This window comes from Grus americana, chromosome 22, assembly GCF_028858705.1.
Source record: "Grus americana isolate bGruAme1 chromosome 22, bGruAme1.mat, whole genome shotgun sequence".
Classification (NCBI taxonomy): domain Eukaryota; kingdom Metazoa; phylum Chordata; class Aves; order Gruiformes; family Gruidae; genus Grus; species Grus americana.
Window position 1 is genome coordinate 8,204,426 of NC_072873.1, and position 23,508 is coordinate 8,227,933.

Below are 23,508 nucleotides of genomic sequence, written 5' to 3' on the forward strand. Positions count from 1 at the left end.
CTGCAAAAATAAGTATTAGAACTTAACGGAGTACTCAATTGAGTGCTCATCTGAGCTGGCTGCATTCACTGAGCACCCACCACAGCAGCTTCACCTGCCACTTCTTATCTGTGGAAAAGCGGCAGCAAACGGAGAAGTTTCCTTAGCTCATGGAAAAGGGAACAAAATAGAAAAGGAAAGTGAGAAGAAAAAGACCCGGACTTCATGGTCCAGGTCCCCATCGTTCAAGCTGGTGGCTCTATGGGAACACGTCAGACTCCTCCCCAGCCCTACACCAGTTTCTTTCTAAATCTTAGAATCATAGAATCATTAAGGTTGGAAAAGACCTCTAAGATCATCAAGTCCAACTGTCAACCCAACACCACCATGTCTACTAGACCGTGTCCCGAAGTGCCATGTCTACACGGTTTTTGAACACCTCCAGGGATGGTGACTCCGCCACCTTTCTGGGCAGCCTGTTCCAATGCCTAACCACTCTTTTGGTGAAGAAATTTCTCCTAATATCCAATCTAAACTTCCGCGATGCAACTTGAGGCCATTTCCTCTTGTCCTATCACTAGTTACTTGGGAGAAGAGACCAACAACCACCTCACTACAACCTCCTTTCAGGTAGTGTAGAGAGCGATAAGGTCTCCCCTCAGCCTCCTCTTCTCCAGACTGAAACAAATGTGTGGAGGACACATCGATTATTCTCTGATTCCTTTGCTAGTGAAGTCTGACATCGTAGATAAAGATTTGTTTTCCTGAGGTTTTATAAAGTGTCTCTTTAAAAAACAGTTAATAGTTTTGTTAATAATCTTGCTGCGTAAACAGTTAAATGCACACAATGAATGCCCTGCGCTGTGTTTTGCGGCTGTCATCAGTTTCTGAAGAGTAGGACTTTCAGAAGTCAAGAAAGCTGAAGTGCTCTTCAGAAACTGTCCTCTCTCCTCGAAGACGAGATCTCATTAGAGACGGGATTTTCAGAACTCTGAAATCAGAGCTCAGAACACAACTAACTTTGAAATTTTGGCTACATATTCAAAAAAAGTTCTCAGTTTCCTATTTCCCTGCTGTTTTAATTAAATTTAATTAAAAGAGGTGTTGGCTTGTTAGTGTCCCCGAAAATACCATTCTCTGATGTTTAAACAGTTAAAGTATTTCAACTAGTTGCTGTCTTTTGCTGGATCTCCTGGCCCATGGTGCCTTTCTAACCTGTCCCTAGAAGTCCAGAGTGCTTAGGGTAACTTCCCTACTTGTTTAACCCCATTTGCTCGTCAGAATCTCTCAAAGTCACACTCACTTTTTCTCCTCCTATCCCTGCCTCTGTGTATTTTGGATATGCCGTGGTGATAACATGGTATAGAGACCCAGGGAACTGCTCTAGTTGTGGAGCCTCGTGCTGGGAGGACAGTGACTTTTCTAGAGTCTGCCGGAGGGATGGTGTCTGCTCAGCGCAGCGGTTTTCCAGAGTCCTGAGCATCTATAAACTGCTTTCTAGAGGGAGTGACAGGTTCCTAAGGGATCACATCCAGTCACCTGCTCGTTTAAACGGATACCTGGGAGACATTTTGAGATGCAGTTTTCAATGGATTAGGTCAACCGATGTAACCAGAAAAACAAACTCTGAGGCATACGAGTCTTTGAGGTCTGAAAAGCAGCAAACTCCAAGAATTTTTTGTCTCTTTGGATACAGCGACACTTACCGATCAGATTGAGAGAGGAGTTCTCAGCTTTTTCAAAAGCAACTTGACTGTTTCCAAGAACCAAACCAACCTCAATCTGCAAAAGGGAGGGAAACAAATAATAACATTAAGCTATTAGGCTTGACTTCAGATTGCTCTTTGGGTGTCTCCAAGCACATCTCAGCAGGCAAGAAACAGCAGCAAAAGCTTCACTACAAAAGTCATTGGAAGAATGTGAAACACTAACACCTCCTCTAAAACTAACATCACTGAATGCAAAAGCTCATCAGCTATAATAAATTGGCTTTGTAAAGTTATTTGGTTAGTTCAAACCCAACTATTTTATTTCAGCAAGATCTAGCAAGTAAAGAAGAAAATAAAGTCATGTCCTTCCTACAGAAGGAAAAATCAAAATTGGACATATCTGGAAGACAAAGAGATTCAAGAGAGAAAGTTTCCATGAATTAGTACATAAAACCAAAAAGATCTTCCCCAGTTCTACACTTCAGTGGGTGCAGCTCTAAGCTCCCAACTACACAAGCTGCATTAAACTGAAAACAATGCTCCTTATCTTCTCCGAGGCAAAAGACGCAGCCACATGAAACAAATGTGCAACTTCTCCAAATGCAAGTAATCTAAACTCTTCCTTATAGCAAGACCTGATCAGTACCTGAATCTCCGCAGCCCTCAGGGAATGAACATGAATTCCTGTGAGCCTACCTTCTGCTTTTTGCTGGCTCCAGACTCTCCTTTGAGGATGCTAGGGTCCATAGCTTCCATGTCCTTTACCAACAGGCCAAACAGTTTGTCATTAAAGCTGAACACAAGCTGCAGAAAGAAAATTCAGAAAGGGATTTTAACTCATTAAAAAGCTAAAAGGGATTTTGACAAGGCTACGAAGATTTGAAGAGAAAGAGGCCTGAAGGCTCAGTTTACCACCCAACAAATTCCACATAGTTTTTACCCTGTAAAGGTCTGGTGTACCAAACATTTCCTTTTCATGTCCTGTACTTAAGAGTAACAGATCAAAAGTGGCAGAACATGAAGTCAATTGGAAAAAGTCAAATAAAAATTCTCCTTCCGAGAAAAGCTTCTCTTCCCCTGTTTCTCCCTGGCTAAATGTTCTATATCATGCATTGACATTTTCCTCTCATGCTAAATACTAGTTCTAGGCAAGGAGAACAATTTAACTCAAACCTTTTTGATCCTTCACATTTCAGTTTGACGTTACCTCAAAAATAGCGCTAGAGTGCAAGAGATAAAAGTAGGGTCCATCCCACAGAAAAGCAGGTTGTCTCTGCACAATTCCTTTCCTCCAAGATTACATTTGCAACTGACTTAAGATTCAGACCCTGCAAGTTGTAAACTACTATGAGAGACAGACCTCGACCTGTCCTGAGAATCTGGCAAACCAGAGGCTATCACAGATGTTCTCAGGTGCAGAAGCCCATCTGCTGCACAGCTGAGAAGGTTCAATTATACGGACACCAGCTTTCAGAAATCGCTAAGTGAAATGTTTCATATGTATTTTACTACTGGAGTCCATAGAGTAGCAATAAATGCTACAATAAAATACACTGCACTTGAAAGGTGCTACTGAGAATTAATTAAAACCGGTGTTCATTTTGATCTTCTATAGAAGGAAGACCAAAATTACTTCTCAAAAGATTCCAGGAGCTGCCACGCTTACATCCAAGCAGGCCACAATAGAGAGAACCCAGCACTCTCAAGCCTTGGGATTTTCCTCACAGAGTTCTTTAGATAAGGAAAGGACAGTTTTTAAACCACTCTGCTCATGTTCTCCATGAAAGTCATGATGGTTCAACTTCTCATAAAGAAACCGTTCACACAACAAACAATTTCTGCCTGTTAGCTCTCCTTTGCAGGACAGAGCCAGCACCGAGGTATTCTTCAATATTTTACATCACTGTAGGACAAGCATGCACGTTACTTATCAAGAACATTTTAGCCTTAAAAAACAAACCCCATACCTGCTGGCCTATTGAGAAGGCTTGGCTGTTGAACTGCTGGATGAATTCAGCAGCCATCTTGTCCGTGTCGTAGGGGTTGGAGTCAATGTTCTTCTTCTGCAGAAAATCTATCTCAATTGTCATTGTGCCAATACACTGCTTAGCCTTGTCAAAAGTGTATAAGGAAACTGGTAAAAAAAAAAATAGAAAGAGCACATTTCAGAACAGCAAGGTCCCCTACAATATATTGAACATGCTCAAAGTTTGGCAATACGCGTTCTCCCATTCAGAATAAGTACTTCATAAAATTTAATATAATTTCTGATAGAGACCCTTATTTCTCTTACATCCATGTTCTACTACAAGATCAAAAATACAGCAAATGTATCTCCACTGAAAATCCCTGCATTACTTTAAAAACTCAAACAGTGTCCTCTAAAACAGCTCAAACACCATACAGGCTTTGAGGGATGAGACAATGAAAGCAAATTCACACATGCTGTAGTACCACAATAGCTACATCTACAGGTTTGGAGGCATGTCTTCAGAAAGCCCAAAGCAAGTGTTAAGAGTAGTCTTCCCCAAAAAAGCAGTAACAAGAGGTCATAACTGGTTTTCTGTAGCAAAAGATTGGCTAGCTCTTCTCCAGATTAGGTACCAGAAGGTTACATTACCTGCCCATTCAAGTGCAGCAATATCATCTATCAGGCTTCGACAGCCCAGAATGAAGCATCAACTCCCCTTCATCTGATGCAGAGGAAACAGCCCCTACTCCAGAGGTGCATTTGGGCCTACCCTGCCATGCCCTGGGATACCTTCAGTGGTGCAGAACCAACCGAATGACCCTTGAAAGGGGGCAGAAAGCAAAGTGGCATGGAAGGCACTTCACAGTCATTGCCAAGGCACCTAATCCCCACAGGCCTCAAGTTACTTCATGTCAAACAAGAGGCCACGTGGGGCAGCTGCTGCTGGAGGAAAGGGGATGGAAAGGAAAGGAGAGCATGGTTCACAACTTCAGGGCAACTGCTGCAGCACAATCCATCAGAAGGACATGATCTCACAAAGCAGACAGTCCTAATAATTCAGAAACCAGACTGCAGCAAAGGACAGAAGTGGATGTTTCTTCAGAAGACTGAGGAACATTATAGGTTTGCTTTGAATCTAAAGAAGAAAGTCTTGTCTGATACAGAAGTCACAGCTAAGGGTATAACGGACGCAAATAAGGGAAACGTACTTCACGTATAACCTACTACGTCCTATCAAGCCTCTTCGCAGTAGAATGGTTCCAGCATAAACCTGCAGACTCCTGGGAAGACGCGATGTCAAAACAAGCATCCAGCATGCTATGGTACAGGATTCGTTCAAGTTAAGGGAATAAAGAGAGCCTGTCTCTCACTTAAGTTGTTATCAGAAGACACACAGGTCATCACAGCATATACATTTAACGTCCCTCCTGGCACAGGCCACCTAGAAACGAGCTGTCAAAGAAAGACCTTCCAGGAAATAGGGATAACGAAGAAACACTAAACCACTTCCTGAATTGAGGTTTATCTACTATATCAACTAGTTCTTTCAGACAGGGATATGGCAGCAGGGTTATCACGTAAGTCATAGCTATGGAAGGAGGGACTTTGGTCCTGCAAGAGCACAACAGGAGTTCTTCTTACCTTAACAGGTCACTTCAGGGCACTTGTTTCCTTTTACTTGCCTAATCTCAGGGCTTTGTCAAAAGCTTCCGGAAAGAATATCAGTCCCTGGATCTGGTCACATCACAGAACTGAGGTGTCAACTGAACACGAGTAGTCCTTACATCACAGACTGAGTGCTGGGGGCGTCTGGTACAGAGGAGAGAGGTAATGCACCACTGGGATGCGCTCCAGTAAGCGATATACAACACCAGCTTCGAAAGCCTGGGAAGTCCCGGAAACAGAGAAGGAGGCCGAGACGGGAGCAGTGACCTCCCAGTGCTGAGAGCACAGCTGACACAGCCAGCCCCAGGTGTGCATCTCCAACATACCGTGAGAGCTGGTGAACCAAAGGCAAGATGACCACATCCACCCACGGCACTCAACCTTTCCACAAAGGCAAACTTACGAGGTTCACTCACCTGGAAAACCTTTACCATATCATTAGGGGCTCAACGGGACTCCGCTTCACTGTACCACTAAGCAGTGGACTGCATTTAAAACTGACATTTAAAACATAGTTTTCACATTATTAGGGGAACAAGAGCAAAAGAGAGCTCTGGTAAATCACTAGTTTTATGAATACTTCTCCCTACCCGTAGAATAGCTTTACAAATCCTTTTACTCAGCTGGGAGTCATATGACATTTAGTCAGTCTGCATAAAATTACTGCATTATTTTTCCTAATAGATGTTCCCACATAGAAGGTAAGTTTATAGCAAGGTCTAGTACAAGTACAATCACAAATCTGCTCTAACAGCTAATCATGAATATTAGTGTTTCTTTCTTCAAATAACTTTAGAACTAAAAAGCATTTATCTGTAAGCCAGCTGGCACATGTTACTGATCAGCAACAAAACAAGGGCGAGAAACAAATTAATTTATAGGTCTTCCCCCCTTATTATAGGTTATTCTTCAGTTTAAAAAATAAAACAAAACCATCTAGCAAAAAGAAATGGCTTCCAAGCAAGATCTGTGATGCATCTAGTTGTGTAGCGAGGCAAACAGAGCCCACTCTAGGTTGTCACTACAAAGAGAGATCCACAAAGACATCAGACTTCACACTTAAGCACTGATCCATGCCCATGGACTTGCTGAGACCACAGGACCTGCAAAAACAAACAGCCAAGGAGCGAGCTTCCCTAACAGTACCTCACATCTACAGCTGTATCACCTCTCAGTCTAGGTCCTCCTCACTTTTTGACAGAGGCTGCAGTCATCAGCTCTGCCCACAATCCTCAAATGAGAGGCGAATTCCCTGGAGTCACCATAAACACCTCCAATAGCAAAACAATGGCCTAACAAACAGTCTGCTCCACACCAGTGACCGTGAGCCAGCCAACCATTAGAGCACATTTCATCACAGCAAGCCTGTCAAAGAAAAGGATGAGACGGCTGACCCAGGAGCACACAGGTAGTTCCTGATGGTCAAAGGAACAGGCATCATCCGTTACCTTGAAGAACACAAAGACCTTCCTATAAACAACAGCTGCTGCCAGGAGTTTGGTCAATACTCCAGAAGCTACAGGCAGATTAAACAGCAGCACCTCTGACAGCGGTGCCAATTGTTCATAGTCCAGAGGTAACGGTGGCAGACAGCACGAATAAGTGAAAGACAGAACATGCAAACTGAGAGATGCAACTCAGTCTCCTCTTTGAACACTGGCACAGGCTTGTCAGGCTCAATTAAGACTTGAAATTGGAATACAAATCTTCATTTGTACAAACTCAAGATGGCATCCCGTTACTTTCATTATACTGCCGAATATTCTAGCCAGCTATTGGGGAAAACATCAGTGCTACTCAAAGCTCACCACTCCAGCTATCCAGAGCACACTGCTGGCTTCTGGCAGCTCTCAGCACTAAAACTTCCCCATTCCCAATACTCAAATTTAGATGCCAAGAATATCCTCAACGACAAGAGCCGCTTTCTGTTAGCTGGTAAGTGTTCTCCAGAGCCACAAGAACAGACTAGCCAGGACATGTTAAATGTTCCCACCTGCATGTGGCCACTGATGTCCCATACAGAGCTACGCTGATAGACTAGTGGACGTCTGAAGATAATTCAAAATATTTGAAAATGTTAAGAGACAAAGCCTGCAGACAGGAGAGCAAGTCCCTTTCACTAATGAGGGCCACACGTTACCTGAAGAAGCACTGAAGATCTGAGATTTTCCAACTCAGTTTCACTTCAGTATAGAAACACGGAACTCAGCTTTTATATATCATGGTCATGCTGCTGACTGACTTACCGTCTATATCTTGCCCAATGGAAAGTCCAGCCCATTTTCTCTGTAAAAACAAGAAAAAAAGCTTCAGAAAGCCTGTCCTTCACTAGAACAAGCACCTACTCAAACTCAGCATCCTCACTCACAAAAACAGGCTCCCCCATGAGAACCTTAAGCAGCAGCGAAAACAGGCAGAATGGGATCTTACAAGGACCCCCAAATTAACAGGAAACAAGTCAAAAACATGGAATCACTTCTATTAATAATTCTATTTTCTGGCCTCAGGAGGTTTTTCTGTCCAACCTCCTCCACGTTATTGGTCACCTCACCATCTCAGGGCAGAAGTTATCATACTGCATAGGGCTTTTCTCATTCTGCTCATTTTCTGTCAAAGCTCAGGTGCTGATCACACAACAGGTAGTACAACAGGCAAGAAAGGCTGTTACACCTTCCATCATCATTTTAAAAGCTTACTTGTATATACTAGTTGCAGGAAATAGTTGTGCTTTAAGTTATAAAATTACCTAAAACAAAACTTGTTCAGAGAACTAGTAAGAATGGAACTCTTGAAATCCTTTAGGTTCCTTCAAATTTCTCTAAAAAGATTTGTGCAGCACAGAACAGCTTAAGAAGTGGGAAATAGTTCAATAATTATGTGACAAAAATCTATGACCTTTACTATGCCAAAAGTTCTTTCCTGATAACTGCAAAAATGGTATTTTTCCAATGGCTTTTGTGCTATAGATTGGCTAGTGTGTATTTACAATCCACATCTCAGGCTATGCAGTACTCACGGTCTCTCAAATATCTAAGCCTTAGAGAGGCATGAATCACAAAAATATACAAGTATAATTACACAAAGTTCTGGTAAGATCACATTTAAAATGTTGTACTTTGTGGTCATTTATGTTTGGCTTTTTATCTGGAAGGAACAACTCTGGGAGAAGGAATACTATGACCTTTTTTAAAAAAATGAAAATTTCCCCCTCTACTCCCTCTCCAATACATTTACGGTTCAAGACGGAAGTCAGGCTTAAGGAGAGAACTCCCTTGGCACAACACCTGTTGGAAATCAAAGCCCAGAGCAGGAAGTCTTACATGTACTTACTGGTATTCCCAAGAAGGTGAAAACAAATTATGTTTCCATATTTAACCTCATGCTTTACAGCTTCCACTGTTTACCTGGAAGGCCAGGAAGAATTCTCCCCCTCCCCTTGACACTCCAATTCTTCTGCAAAAGATCTCCCAAACTCTCCTTCACCTGAAGTACCAGGCACTGGTGACCACCAGCATGAGAATGTTGGGCAGGCACACTGGTTTTGCTGCAAACACTGGGCTTTGCTTAAACCCTCCAGGTTAAGCCTATCAAGCCTATCACCAAATTTCAGGACAGGAAGGAAAGCTGTCCAAATTCAGCTAGAAAGATGAGTTAGGATCTTCTTGGTGGCAAGAGATAGAGCTCATTTCCTATGCTCATTTGGGTACTTTCCGCTAAGTAGTCTGTCATCACTGCACGGCCCTTCATCTTTTCAGCTCTGCAGCATACCAAAGTTTTCATGGCTTTCGGTATTGAGCCCTAAGAGTTAAGATTATTAGAGAATAAAGGTGGTCAAGAACTTTATGTGCGCAATGAATGCACTGCAGACTTTCTTGTAGGTCTGAGAGCCTACGTGCACATCACATGACCCTCTGTGAATACATGAGATAAATACACATTTTGTGTAACGTTGGTTGCAATTATCCAAGGCTTCAGGAAATACTGGAAATTAAATCCTAGCACTAGGAATACTCAAATAAAACACTCCTATGCCAGCAGCTGTAACACTTGCTGCCATCGTCACTTTTTAGGGGTAAGCAACCTTCCCCATTCCTTAGCAGAAGAGCTCTCCCAGCTTTACAATAACTACTGGAATCTACAAAAATCAACCCTAGACCATGAATGCTTCTACTTGAACCCTGCAATACAAATACCTTCCACAGAGAACTGTTTTTCAGTTTGGGCATCACAAATCATAACTAGACATATGGTTAACATAATGTCCTCTTCACCCACTCATCCGGACAAATCTGAATTTGAACAAGACATCAAAAAGCAAAAGGAAATTTTGGGGCATATGCCAAGTCATCTGTTGAGGGGGGAAAAAAAAAAATCTTGTGGTTGCAGCATAGAGACTCAACTTCTAGCCAGCTACTAGCAGGAAAATATGCTAGCATTAAATCAGTGACCACAGCTGTTTCACGTTATGCGACTCCCTGTGGAAGCCAGTTAAAGGCTACAAGATTCATTTTTCTATTTAGAAGTTAATTGTATCAATTATTTATTCTAACCATCACTTAACATGTGATAACTTGACTTAATTAAGAAAGAAGAGACAAGTTAAATCTATTTTATGCATTACATTGCAATTCTCATCTAGAAATACTGACTGAATATAGTCAATAAAGGCTCCTGCAGGTCTTTAAAAGAGCAACACAGCAAAGAAAACCCTTTAATGTCAAGGGAAACCAGGGAACAATAAAAATTCACAAATAGCAGCAGAAAATTTTTTTCTGGTGTTTTTTAAAAGCTTAAATTACACCTTTTCTAGTATTTTTATCCCACCATGCACTCAAAGTAGATCAAAGTAATATAAGCAACATTGCTTCAGCTATAGTAAAAGTCTCCTTCATTTTTTGCTGTCAGAAATTCAATTTGCAACATACATCTACGCAGACATCTCTCTCCAATTAGGATAGTTACCTTCAATCCTGATCTCAAAAGAGATCTTACTTATTCCATAGCAAAACAGTAAGTCAAACCACATAGTACCTGGGGCAAGCTGAAGGCAATGCTGCCAGGAACAACTGAGGAATGGGTTCTCAGTGTGAAAATGTATTTGTGGTTGGGAGAAGTCTTCACAACAACATGTCTGGAAGAGAGAACAAACAGGATTTTACTCCAATATACACCCAGGAGGATTTTGCATTGCTCCCAGTGCTGGGAGAATTCAGAAGAAACAAGTCAGCTTATATCTGGTCCTGTAAAGGAAAAAACCAAAAGCTTTAGCCCCACACCATGATGCAGGCACACAGAGGTCTTTCACAGGAGTCCATCACCTTCATCCTCAAAGCCCAAATGCAAGACATTGTACTAATAATTACTGTTTACAATCCCCCACCAGTAGCCCTTTACTTCAGGAATTGCACTATACAAATGTGAGAGAACCAAACTATAACCACAAAGACCAAGGCTGTTATATCTAAAAATCAACACTGGTTTCGCATCTCGAGCATCTAACACCAAAGCATCAATATTTTACCCCAATACAAGTAGTATACCCCAGCTGTGATTTCAACAGCAAACAGATGCAAAGCCTGTACAAGGATCTTAGTACGGTGTTTAGAATTTTGATCACAGAAAAAATAGAAAGAATTCCTGTACAAAAAGTAAAGTCACATGGGCACTGAGGCTGTCCCCCCTGTTTGCCAGTGACTGACAGACCTTGAACTCAAACAGCACTTGAAGACCAGGAACACAGTTAAAAAACCAGAACAATCCAGTCAGGAGCAGACACAGCAGCAGCAGCTGCACGAGCCTGTCTGTCGCTCTCAGAAGCCGAGCTGGCAGGAACAAAGATACTCAAAAGCTGCTTATAGTTACCTCAGAGTATGCCTGATAGCGCTTATCATGTGATAGGCAGACTTCTTTTTGGCGTAAGAAAGCAAGCCAAAAGGCAGATGGGATTTGTGTGCACTAGTGGCAGTGGCAATGGCAGAATCAGGTTCCGTCTCATCTTCACAGCTGCCTGTACTTCACCCAGAGGGTAAATGAGGTCATCACCTGATGTGACCTTTAGGGTTCCCCTCTCATCCACAGTCAGAAACTAAGGGCTAGATGATCTATGCTAACAGCCAAGGCCCACGCTCCTGCCCATCCTCCGTCCCTGGCAGGGAATGCATTACATGCACATATGCTCCATATATTTTCATTTGCATATGCACAGCGAATCCAGCACCATCCAAAAGCAGATCTGCTGCACATGTATACATTGGCTACATCCTGTATGCAGAACAGCTTCAGCCACATGGGAGGGAAGAACATATGGTCCTTTGAGACCAGAGGAAATGTGTGCCCTGCATAGCCAAAAACACCAGACATCACTAGCTTTAGCCTAAACAGCCAGGGAAGTTTGCAAAACCTTTCCAGGAACTGCTAGCGCTTGATGGCATAGCAGGGTGAGAAAGCATTGTAAACATATCACAGAGGGATACACACCTCCTCTGTCAGGTAGACCAGTGATTTGATTATTCACTGGTTCTGGCCTTAAATCACCTGTTAGCTGCCTAAAACTCCAGCTGCAGGGACGTGCACCCCTCCTTTTCCATCTCGTCCCATCCCAGGCATAAACCTAGAAACCTGTCGTAGGTGGTCTGGTTCCCAATAAATCTTACAGAGGGAGAGCAAGACATTAAATGGTGCTTCGTGGTGACCAGGGAAGGTTTCTGAAGACTGGGGGAAAGCAGATGTCACTCCTACCTTCAAGAAGGGCAAGAAGGAGGATCCAAGGAACTACAGGCTGGTCACCCTCACCTCTAGTCCTTAGGAAAGCAACTAATCCTGGAAGCCAAACATAATAAAGGACAAGAAAGGGACTGGGAACAGTCAGCATGGATTTACAAAGCAAAATCAGGCCTGAGCAATACAATAGCCTTCTACAATGAAACGGCGAGCTCTGAGGATGAAGGGAGAGCAGCGGATATTGTTTGTCGCAACATTAGCAATGCTTTCTACACTGCCTCACACAACAATCCTTACAGACAAACTGATGAAATACAGACTAGTAAGTGAGCAGCGCAGTGGACTGAAAACCATCCGAGCCGCTGGGCCCAGAGGCTGCTTCAGCAGCAGCATGAAGTCCAGCTTCAGGCAGTTCACTACCGGTGTGCCTACCCCCGGTGTCCATATGGGGCCAAAACTATCTAAACTCTTCATTACCGACTGGGGTGACGGCACAGAGTGCACCCTTAGCCTGCCTGCGGGTGACACACCTGCCGATTTGTGCTGCCATTCAGAGGGGACTTCCAACAGGGTGGAGATATGGGCCAACATCAAGTCAAATCCCATCAGGTTAATAAAGGAAAATGCAAAGTCCTCCACCTGGGGAGAAATAATCCCATGCACCAGTACAGGCTGGGGGCCAGCTGGCTGGAAGGTGGCTTTGCAGAAAAAGACCTGGGATCTTGGTGGACAACAAGTCGAATGTGAGCCAGTGATGTGCCCTTGCAGCAAAGACGGTCACCAACATCTCTGGCTGCATTAGGAAGACATTGCCAACAGGCCAAAGGAATGATCCTTCCCAGGCTGAATGTTGCTCCAAGCACTGTTCCATTTTAAATTGAGTAGTAGATAAAATAGAGAAGCTGTCCAGGAAGCAGGGACTCAAATTAGGAGGTTTCCAGCACACAGTGTATCAGCCTGAGTAATTCAAATTAATATCAATACAGAACCGACTGCAAAGCAAGGTATCATGTGGCAGAGTGTTAGACAAACATGCCTGTAGGCAAAATATGAATTCCAGCTATGCTATTGGAACACCTCACCAAGAAACACACTTCATGACAAATAACACCCTACTAGAAGCAGACAGTAAAAGACCCAAGGTTCAAGCTGCTTAAGACTGAGATGGATCCTGAGCAGTGCACTAAGTTTGGCTCAAAACACAACAGTGACTTTAACACATATAGATTCAGCATCTCTACAGGAAGAAACAAACTCCACCACTGTGGGTTTCACTTCAAAGAAGCAAAATGCAAGAAAATGAGGATACTTGGTAAAAATATTGCAGGGCGGAAAGGGTGGTATCACAAAGATTTGATACAAATTAAAATTACTGTTTTGGAGCATACCATTCACCAAAAACATTTCCAGCAGACCAGAAAGACAGCAGAGCCTAGCAGCAGGCACATGGATGCCAGGAAGGAAAAACAGGGTAGGGGGGGGAGAAGGAAAAAAAAAAAAAAAAAAAAGATCGGCTTTCTGAAAGAAATCTCTAGCTAAGTGAGAAGATTAAGAAAGGTCAAATCCTGACAGATTCTTTGAGAAAAATCTGCAAAAAGTACAGGAACAACCACATTTCTTCTCAAAGGCAGCAGGAGCAGGAGGTTTCCAACAGGCTGTAAGCAACCTAAGTATTAAGAATGTGAAAAAATAAGGCGACAGCAGGGAAAACTAAATGCATTTTTCACATTGATGTTCACCAGGAAGGAGCTTGGAGAGCTCATGGAGACACATCAGGGAAATCTCAAACTCATTAACAGCTTCTGCTTAAAAACGAACAAAAGGAACAATGAGTCACCAGGGCCAGATAGCTCCCAAGAGCTCTAACAGATGAAACTGCTGCTCTAATTCGTGTGTAAAGCCTTGCCTGAAACTATCAGAATCAAAACGTGGCTGCGATGCCAATTCTTAAGAAGAGCTCCAGACCGGGCCCAGGAAATTGCCAGTTGGTAAGTGTGCTGGACAGGCTGAGCAAACCGACAGAAACTATGACAGATAATATTAACCTGTGCATCCATTAGTTTTCACATTAGTGAAGAAAGAGCATAGCTTTTGTAAGGGAGACGATACCTTACATACCTATGCAAAGGTGACAGTAAGCACCTGAACAATACGGGCAGATATTCCTCTTGTGCGTGTTTGGAAACTCCTGCAAATTATTCAGCAAGGCTCCTCAAGGGCTCTTCAGGTAACTAAAATGGCTTGAGATAAGAGGGACGGTCTTCCCACGTAAAAGGCAGGAATAAAAGGTAAGAATAATTAGTCAGTTCTCAACATTAAAAAAAATTGCCATTGAGATAACCTGCCCTGGCTTCCTCCCAGACTACTGTCCTCTTCACTGCCGAGGTGTTTTCAGCACTTGTTTCTCTCTCCAAAATACACAGAGAGTCCTCAAGACAAACGTATGTCACAGGAACTTAGGATGGTGCAACTTATCAAAACAACACGGTTTAATATAATATAATAACGCACTGCATCCCATGAACTCATGCGTCACAAAATGGTGACTCATACTTGTCCAACTTGCAGGATGCGGAAAATGAAGCATGAAAAGATCTACAGAAGCATCTTCAGGATAAACCATCTCCCTGATCCAAGGTCAAACTCCCAGCTCTACACCATGAGCACCAAATGCAAGTGTTAAAGCAAAGCCCTCTGTGTAACTGTTACCAAAAAATACTCTGTGCAGCAGCCATGGTTAGGACGATACAAACTAAGTCTGCTGACTGCATGCAACTTACTGCAGCAGATCCTAAGTATGGTCTTGCTCAGTATATCTGCAATGCAGCAGAATGACTACATCCTTCAGTAGTAGCTGAGTATCATGAGGTTTCTCTGTACTGGTCTTCCACATTTCAAAGTGATTTATAGCATCTGCTCGCAACCAAACATATGCTGCTTGCTTTATGAGCCCCAATTTCTAGAAATAAGCAGCTCACGGGGAGAATCAGTACAGCTGGAATCACGGCCAGCCTGCTTGCCAGGCAAGTCTCAGGATATTGCCTCCTGCATGCTTCCATAAATGTGATGAAAGAGAGTTCTCGGAGCAAAAGGAAGGCACCAGCTGCTGCAGGTCTGGAAGTTGGGTCCCTCCAGGACATTCATTTTTGAGGAAATTAACATTTTTATAATGCATGAGGTACATTGCTCAGTTCAGGTATTTTTGTAAGTCAATTACTCTGAAAAAAAATCTGCCTGTGGAAAAACATCATTTGAAGAGACCAGGACACTACCCTGTCCAAGCAGATACTTTTGCCTGCTTCTGACCCTAAAAGTTGTGCTCTTCTGGGGTTTTTTTAGTGGGGAGTGTTTTTATTTTGGCATTTTATACTAAAGCTGGGCTTGTAAAATCACAGTTCAGGTAACCACTGAAGGACCAGGACAGCTCTCCAGGGCAGCAGCACAGCAGACTGACAGCACAAAAAAGAGGCAAGCTTTAAAACACATTGTTCCTTTGTTCCCTGCAGTGCAGAGCCAGTTCATTCTCCTTCCATAGCAGGATTCATCTGGGCCAGGTATTTTATGCTAAGGCCCTAGGTGTATCATTCAGTATCTTTTTTTAACATTTTTCCCCATGTTTCAAACCCAAGCTCTTCTGCCTTCTGCTGCATGTGATACTCTCTGCTGAAATTAATTACATCTGTCTTCAATTTACATATTGAAATCTTTAAGATAGTCACCATACAGTTGCAGCAAAGCAAGGAAACTAATTGTTTGAATAGGCTTCTTTTAATAAAACACCTTCTGTGTGGGCTGGGCTGAAAAATTAATGTGTTTTCTACCTTTCTTACAAAAGTAAAGCCCAGAGCCAGTTTCTATCAGTCACTCCAGAACTGTAATTAAAGAATCCAAATTGTTGTGCCCCCACTCTATTTGCCTTCCCCTTTTGTTCTTGTGCATGAAAACCCCGAGAACAAGAGTTTCTGTTGACTCTGCTCAGCACTCCAACATGATGTGAAAGTGAGAAGATGCCCCTAGTAACACAATTAAATGATAAAAATCTACTTGAAATAGTTCAAATATTCTAACTATAAAACAGGAACAACAGCAAAAACAAAACAAAAATATCAAGAGAGGCCTGAAGTCCTTCATTAAAACAGTGATTATAATTAGTTAAGCAGATCCAGTTCCCAAGGAAGAAATGCTTGAGAGAAAGACTTACCATTTTTTTAGAATCTCCAGTTCTAAGCAGCACATTTAAAGTTTTAGTCTCTAAAGACACAGTTTTGTTAATTAACCTACTGTATTCACCTTCCCAAATCTGAAATTTTATTCCACCTCCATCCAAATTTTGTGAACAATTCATTTTTGGTTAAAAGAGCAAGAGTGCACACTTACTGCCCAGATTGGAAGTCCTTCTCATTCACCACAGCACAGTTGGTTAATGACAGTTCATCAGTGGGACATCTTGCTGCTTGCATAGACTATGAGAAAGAAAGAGAGGAAAAAACTGTCAGATAAAATTCTATTTTTCCTTTTTTAAGCCAAGCCTCAAAACTTCTGTAAATCCATAAAACACAAACAGATCTTATGAGTATTAACATACTCCGAGAGCACAGTTCACGAGCACTAACAAGCTCCTCTCTCTCTTCACAGTTTCTCCAAACACTTCTGTTTGATACAGATGTTTGTACCCAAAAGCTCCGCATTTTGTGAGTCTAGTATACCTTATATTTTCTATCATACTTAAAAATTACCTAGGAAAAAGCCTGCAAAGCAAATGCTGTTAACTTGCTAGTGAACCCTGGTGTTCACACGACTTCCCTGAACCCTGCAACAAGCCATCAGGTAGCAAAGCATCCACTGGAAGGTATCTCTTGTCGAACCTCATGCTGGGTTAGGGAGACAAGGGTTACCTTTCTTCTTCCCTGAATTTACTCAGAAAACTGAAATTTGAGCACATCCATTCTGGATGTACATACTTCAAACAATGCAGTACAGGGCAGCACTTAAAGTCCGCAGGAAGGTTTAATTCTCAGCCAGCCACTATGTAACTCCACAGAATCTCTCTATCAAACTTCTCAAAAGAAATAATCAGAATGCAAATAATATTTCCTACTCTATAGGAAACAGATCAGTAACAAACAGAAGAAAATTAAGTTAAACAGTCAGTCCCTGCCTATCACTATTAAAAAAATTATTGCAACAAATTTTGTGGGGATGTCCTCTCCCCTCCTTTTTTTCTAATATCAAAGGAACAATCCTATTTCAAGAGTATCTGTTCAATTTTTTTCCCCTCCACTATTCCTCACAAATCAGCAGCCAAATTAACCAACTAGCCCCATTCTCAGCCCAGGCTACCCCATCCCATTATGGGGCAGGGGGATGTGGCAGAGGAACCTCGGCCCCATCTGACATCCCTAACCCCACCTGCTTCTGCAGAATCATTCCACAAACCAATGGTTGAAAGATGAAAATCAGGCTCAAAATGCCTCTAGAAGTGGAGAAGAGGATGGAAAAGGCAAGACGTCTCTATCATTAGCTATAGACTGAAAAAAATTAATTTGGAGAAAAGTTAAGCTTGACCTCCCCCGGGATGTTATTTTTAGAATCAAAGCACAACTATTTTCTTTGTCAGATACAAATTTGCAGGCAGCGCAACACAAACTGTTTGTCAGCGTCAACCTATTGCCAAAAGCAATTCAGAATGGATTTTCTCTTAAGACACCCTTAAATCCCAGCAACAGGAGAAGGAAACGCGCTGATCCTAATGCACACATCAAGATAATTTCCCTAGAGTTAACATTCTGCTCAACCTTTCCCCCTCCAGCCCCTCTTGGCCATTTGAGAAAAGAATCAGAGAAAATTCATGTCCGTGTGGACTGAAGCAAGCCTGCCTTATAGCTCAAATCAACTTTTTATGCCTTAATGTAATTCTTCTAGAGTACTTGCTATTTAGAAAAGGTCTAATTCATTATTTTTATTGAATGCTCAATTGCCCTTGACTTATGTGATAACAGAAAAGGATTCCATTTTCAACCTTGAAACAGATTTATCTACCCGAATCTCAAGTGTAATAAGAGACTCAACTAAATATTCTTGTAATAAAAAAAAAATATACGAATATTAGTGGACTTCTGAAATACACAACCTGCCTGTTAAGGCTCACTGTCTTTGGGCACTTCACACAAAAAAAGCATTGACCATTTTATCACTTCTCCTTCCACTTGCAAGGGGACTATTTTGTGAAGGGCATGCCCTGATAAAAACGCATTAGGTAGGATATTTTGAGAAAACTGAGCACAAAGCTCCTGGATTAAACCTTTTTACAGCACTAGTCCCCAACTGCATTTTTAATCCTTACTGACAAACTGCTTCCTACACATTAACAGCAAGTGTCTGGCAAAGTTGCCATTCTTCTGTTATTCCTGTCCACATTTGGGAACGTGCAAGCTTTGCTTTAAGGAAGTGCATAAATATAAAGGAATGCATTTCAAATCCAGCACAAAGTGCTCCTTTTGCAAGCTCTACAATACGATAGATGTGTGGCAAAACATCCCTGGGTATCTCACACATGAAATAACATAGCTGCTTCTGCAGCAGTATCAGCACTGGCTGTGCTAGCCATCCCACAGCCCGGCACGTTCTCCTTCTGGGGTGTTTGCAGAAGCTCATTTCTCCCTTGGTAATAATCAACATTTCAGACTACAGCTATAACCTACGCTGTGCTCCCAGCTTTCCAGTACATGCCCTCCTCAAGCTCCAAGACTGTTTTGCAGAACTGCAATACATTATCAATATACAGAAGTGGTTTTAACATAATACAGCTCGTGCAAGAAATGGGCATCACTCAAGGGATGCAGGTTTTCATGAGTACACAAGGGACAATTTGAGGACATCTGGTGATTTAAAAGATGATGATTAAACTGGAAGGCACCCAGACAAGGAGGAGGAACACACTGTTCTAGTGAATTGCAGGGGCTCCCTCTTACCTCCCCTCTCCTCACCCCAGAACTACTGCTCACAGGGATCCTTGTCGTGTCTGTCAAGCCACCGAGCTGCCGCAGCAAGGACGTGGGCACTGGCTGCTCTTGAATAGGTTTTTCTGGCATAAATGCAGCAGTCCAGAGCTGTAACATGTGCCACCAGAGCCGAGAGAGCGGTCATATGGCAGCAGTAGAACTGCCAAGGAACACTTTCAGCTCTTGCATTTTGGGTTCTGGCTTCCCAGGACACTAGCACCACAGACACCCAGAACCGTGCACCCCCTCTGCCATCCAGCACCACGCATCAGGGAACTGAGGAAGCAAAATCCTTTAGCGTATTTCTAAGAAATCTTCAAGTAAATTTACACAAGCTAATTTTAAGCTAACTAGTAGGTTACTGCTAGCAACTAGGCAAAGTAACATAAAGCTCAGCCTTAGCAAACCACTATCTGCAGCAGTTAACACTGCTGTCAATACTAGTTTGAAGTGACCCGTATACATCTTCACAGGTTGCAGTTATGCCCGTGTGCACAATATAGATACGTTAGGCTTAAGACGGCAAAAGAAGTCTTCCCCGCCTCCAGTTATTGTTCTAGTTTCTGCAAGGAGGAGACTGCAAGGACAGCGAAGTTCTAGGGAGGTGACTCCACATCTGAGGCAGCGCCTTCACTCTAAAGCATCCTGAGCCAGAGGCATCCATCATCCATCTACAGTCATGCAGCACCCACTATTAAATTCATGTCTACACGGAGGTCTACTCCAATACTCCTTCTCTTTAGAGAAAAACAAGACCACATGATGCATTGACAAATCTCGTGCTGAAAGACAAGTGTGAAAGACCTCACCTTTGGATTTATGACAAAGCAGTAATGTTGCCTCCACTCTTCGGCTACTGAGCTCATGATCACCAGTGCCAGGAAGCCCAATGATGCTGACATTTTACTTTTACAAAGTAAAAGTTACCCCAAAGAACAAATACCTTCATAAGAGAAACAACCACCATAATGTCTAATCTTTCAGAGATTTTTTTTTTTTCCTAAGTTCATGGACTCCAGTTTTCCTCCACAAAAATATGAAACCGAGTTGTTCCTGCATTTTAGGAGAGCTCAGCCCAGAAAGCAATGCTAAGTTATTTCAAGACAAGCATCCAAAGCAAAAGCAAAGCACTGCTGGATTAAAATATGACTGGGGAAGAAAATGAATAACAAAATCTCTGGAATATTACTCATAGTACATTATATTAAATCATTGTGTGGGTGAGTACAAAAATATGGTTAATATTTGTGAATTGTTAAGGCTGATGATATAGGAAGCCAAAGAAAAACATGTTTCCCATTACTCCAACCCCACAGGAGGTAAGTTGGTGGTACATAATAGAAGTGCCCTACTACCTGTCAGTTGTAACTGAATAGAAGAGCTAAAACACTGAATGCTAAGGCAGAGATGCTCTTCGTTTGAAGCAGCTTAACTTGTTTAATTTCCTAATCCTACCTAAGAGATTATGAAACAGTTTCTAAAGCTGAGGCAGGTTTTGTTCTGTGCACTGTTACTACATGGTCTGTATAAGACAAATAGTTAAAGTGTTGTATGTTTAAATTTTTCTTTTGTGTAAAAGATATAGACACAGATATACACGCATACATGTCTATGCATACGTATATTACATAATTTCTGTCATGCTGGTGTTAGGAAACACGACAACTCTGGGTACATGAAATTTAAGCTTCTCTGTAGAGCCCACTGCCAGCTGTACAGAAACGGGGGTCCCCACTCCCAAAAGCATCCAGACACTACTGGAACAGCTGTTACGCACCAAAGCACCTCCAAGCCCAGAGCTTCATCACCCAAAGAGGGCAACAAAGAACCTGTGCAGGAGTTATTCTCAGGAAGAAAGTTTTTACAAGGGACCGAGCAGATGTGTGCCTGCCTGGTGGCTGTGGTAGCATGGCTGACTCAATGGCACTCAAAGTCAAACACTCTTTCACCCACTGAAAGTCTGAAAATAAAATTAGTTTGAATACTGAAAGGAAGAATTATGCTATTAAAGGAGCTCTGAAGATAAAAAGGGAACTGAGATGATGATACGTAGACCCTACGTTACCCAGGACAATGCTCCTGATGGAAAGCAGACATTCACAAAGCATTGCCTGATACAGCCTGTACCTGAGGATCCAACGGACCAAGTGACAACAGAATCAGAGATGAATGTTAAAACTGCAAACATCAGGAGCCTGCTGCACACAGATGCAAACACCAGCACGCAGAAAGATGAGCTGCAGCAGAGCTGGATCAGCATTAGCCTGGGAGAAGGAGACAAATCCAGCTCTTCCAGCACAGGAAAGCCTGAAGAGGATTATGGCAACCTTCTCTCTACATACACACACACCATGGGGCTGAATAATGGAGAGGAAAAACAACTCTATGCTAAAGGACAGAAGAAATTGGTATAAAATGACAGAAACACTAATCGCAGCTAATGAGTAGCAGTTAAGAAAGGGTTCCTAACTGGTGGAGGAAGCTGGCACTGTAATGGCCTATAATGGGAAACTATAAAGACAAAACCAAAACTCCTTTAAAGAAGGCATTCGGTAACATTTATGAAAGAAATGACAACATGATGCCTACAACAGGGACCAGATTCAGCAACAGGAGATTAAATACCGTGTTTCTAAAATTAAAAAATAAAAAAAATTTAAAAAATAAAAAAATTAAAAAAATAAAAAAATAAAAAATAAAAAAAAATTTAAAAAGGAAGTTATTAGTTTGCAGAAGGTTTTTCTGGACATCTCAAAAAAATACTTGAGTAAAGCTTCCAGAGTTCTGCAGCCACAAGAAGAGATCAAACAGCTACAAATAACTTTCTGGAACAGTAGGCTTGCAGGACAGGTTTCCTTCCCAGATCTGCAATCACTCAGAGCACCCTGCGGTGCCCAGCAGGTTAAGCACGCTGTCCCTGGGGACAAGCAGCGCTGGCTGGATGCTCAGGACCAGCCTTTCCATCTGCTCCATTTGACCTCTAGTTTACTTTGCTGGGAGCTTTTACACTTGTCAGGAAGGAGCTGCATTCTTTCTTGATAACATGCTCATAAACACCAATTTTCTTCTCCTATTAAAAGAGGAACACATTAGGAAAGCTAAAATCTCAGAATTTATATTCAAATTTTTGTCAAAGCCAGGGAAGTTTGAGCAAGCCAACACCAAGACACCCTCAATACAGAGTCCAGACAAGAATGACGGAGGAGCTGCAACCCTCCTTCCCATGCCCCAGACGTGACACTCCCACCGGTACCAATCACCTCCCTGTGCTGGCTCCGGCGGCCAAGGAGGCACCGAGGCCAACACGGCCATGCCACATGCACACCGGCTGCCAGCCGACACAGAAGCTGAAACAGCTTAAAATATGGGAGAGGGAAGAGTTTGCATCACCATCTCCTGAATCATCCTGGGCTGGAAATTAAATGGGGAATGTTCTTCCCCACATTTGTGCCTGCACCACTGGTAACCTTCTCATCTGGCAACAAATAGAGCCATCTTCATAAGCAAAGAGGGTCAAACCTAACCATCAGTGGGGCTTAGCAATACAGATGCCAACTAGTCTTCACTGGCAGTTCTTTATATACAATATACACGTAGCACATTTTCCATTTTCCTTATCTAATAGCAGACGTGTGTTTCCCTCATGGGCCAGGGCAGTAATCTAGAAATTACTTCCGTCTTAGCACATGAAAGCCATTTTATTAGGACAGAAGTGCCTCTCTTAGCAATTAGAGGGTGGTGACTGCTGCTTACCCTCTGTTTGCAAAGTTTACAGACAAATGAATTCAGCTCTGCAATGGGAGCTTTGCAACTCCAACACTAACTCAGCCAGTGCAGTAGAGAAGATGTACGTAGCTTTGGGAATTTGGCTGTACTACTTCCATCATTCTGCAGTGTCATCAGAAACACAATTTACAGCTCCAAGACCGAAAGGTTTGCCTGATCTAAAAGAGCAGAAGAAACAAGTGCACTAAAGAAGAATTTCTACAAGCTACTAGTATTGTACAGCATCTATAATCTAATTAAACAGGTTGCTCTGCCCAAAGACAGCATTCTCCACACCAGTTCTTTACAATATGATCAGTAAAGTGATTTCACAACACGTATCCACACCTGTGCTGCTGTGCCACATAACCAGGAAGCTGTTTCCTGACAGTAGCATGAACATCAACTCCACCTTCCAATTAAGCAATAATGACCCAGAATATGTGCATTTGTAATTAACACATCCATTTTTGGAGTGGATGTTGCCTCACATTTCTTCCACGAGCCAAGATGATCAACAATTTAATGACAGGGAATTGCTACTTGTTGTGTTTCATCTAAACCTCCTTTAAAAATGCTTAAAGGAATGAAACATCACACAACCACATCTAAGATGTTAGCCTAGCATACAAGTCACAGGATTCTGACACGCTAGCTGTGAGGACACCTAATGGATGCAAATTTCTTCCCATTTATT

General features: G+C 42.4%; 1 protein-coding gene across 3 annotated transcripts in view; it reads right to left on the bottom strand.

Moving 5' to 3' along the window:
- NSF (N-ethylmaleimide sensitive factor, vesicle fusing ATPase) overlaps positions 1–23,508 on the bottom strand; it is an 83,138-nt gene that overhangs the window by 53,513 nt on the left and 6,117 nt on the right. For all 3 annotated transcript variants that reach the window (XM_054801701.1, XM_054801702.1, XM_054801703.1), the window contains exons 2-7: positions 16,423–16,508; positions 10,357–10,456; positions 7,572–7,611; positions 3,656–3,822; positions 2,385–2,492; positions 1,686–1,761 (exon numbers count right to left, since the gene is read on the bottom strand). In XM_054801701.1, the coding sequence (XP_054657676.1) occupies positions 1,686–1,761; positions 2,385–2,492; positions 3,656–3,822; positions 7,572–7,611; positions 10,357–10,456; positions 16,423–16,508 (577 nt within the window). The remainder of the gene's footprint in view (positions 1–1,685; positions 1,762–2,384; positions 2,493–3,655; positions 3,823–7,571; positions 7,612–10,356; positions 10,457–16,422; positions 16,509–23,508) is intronic.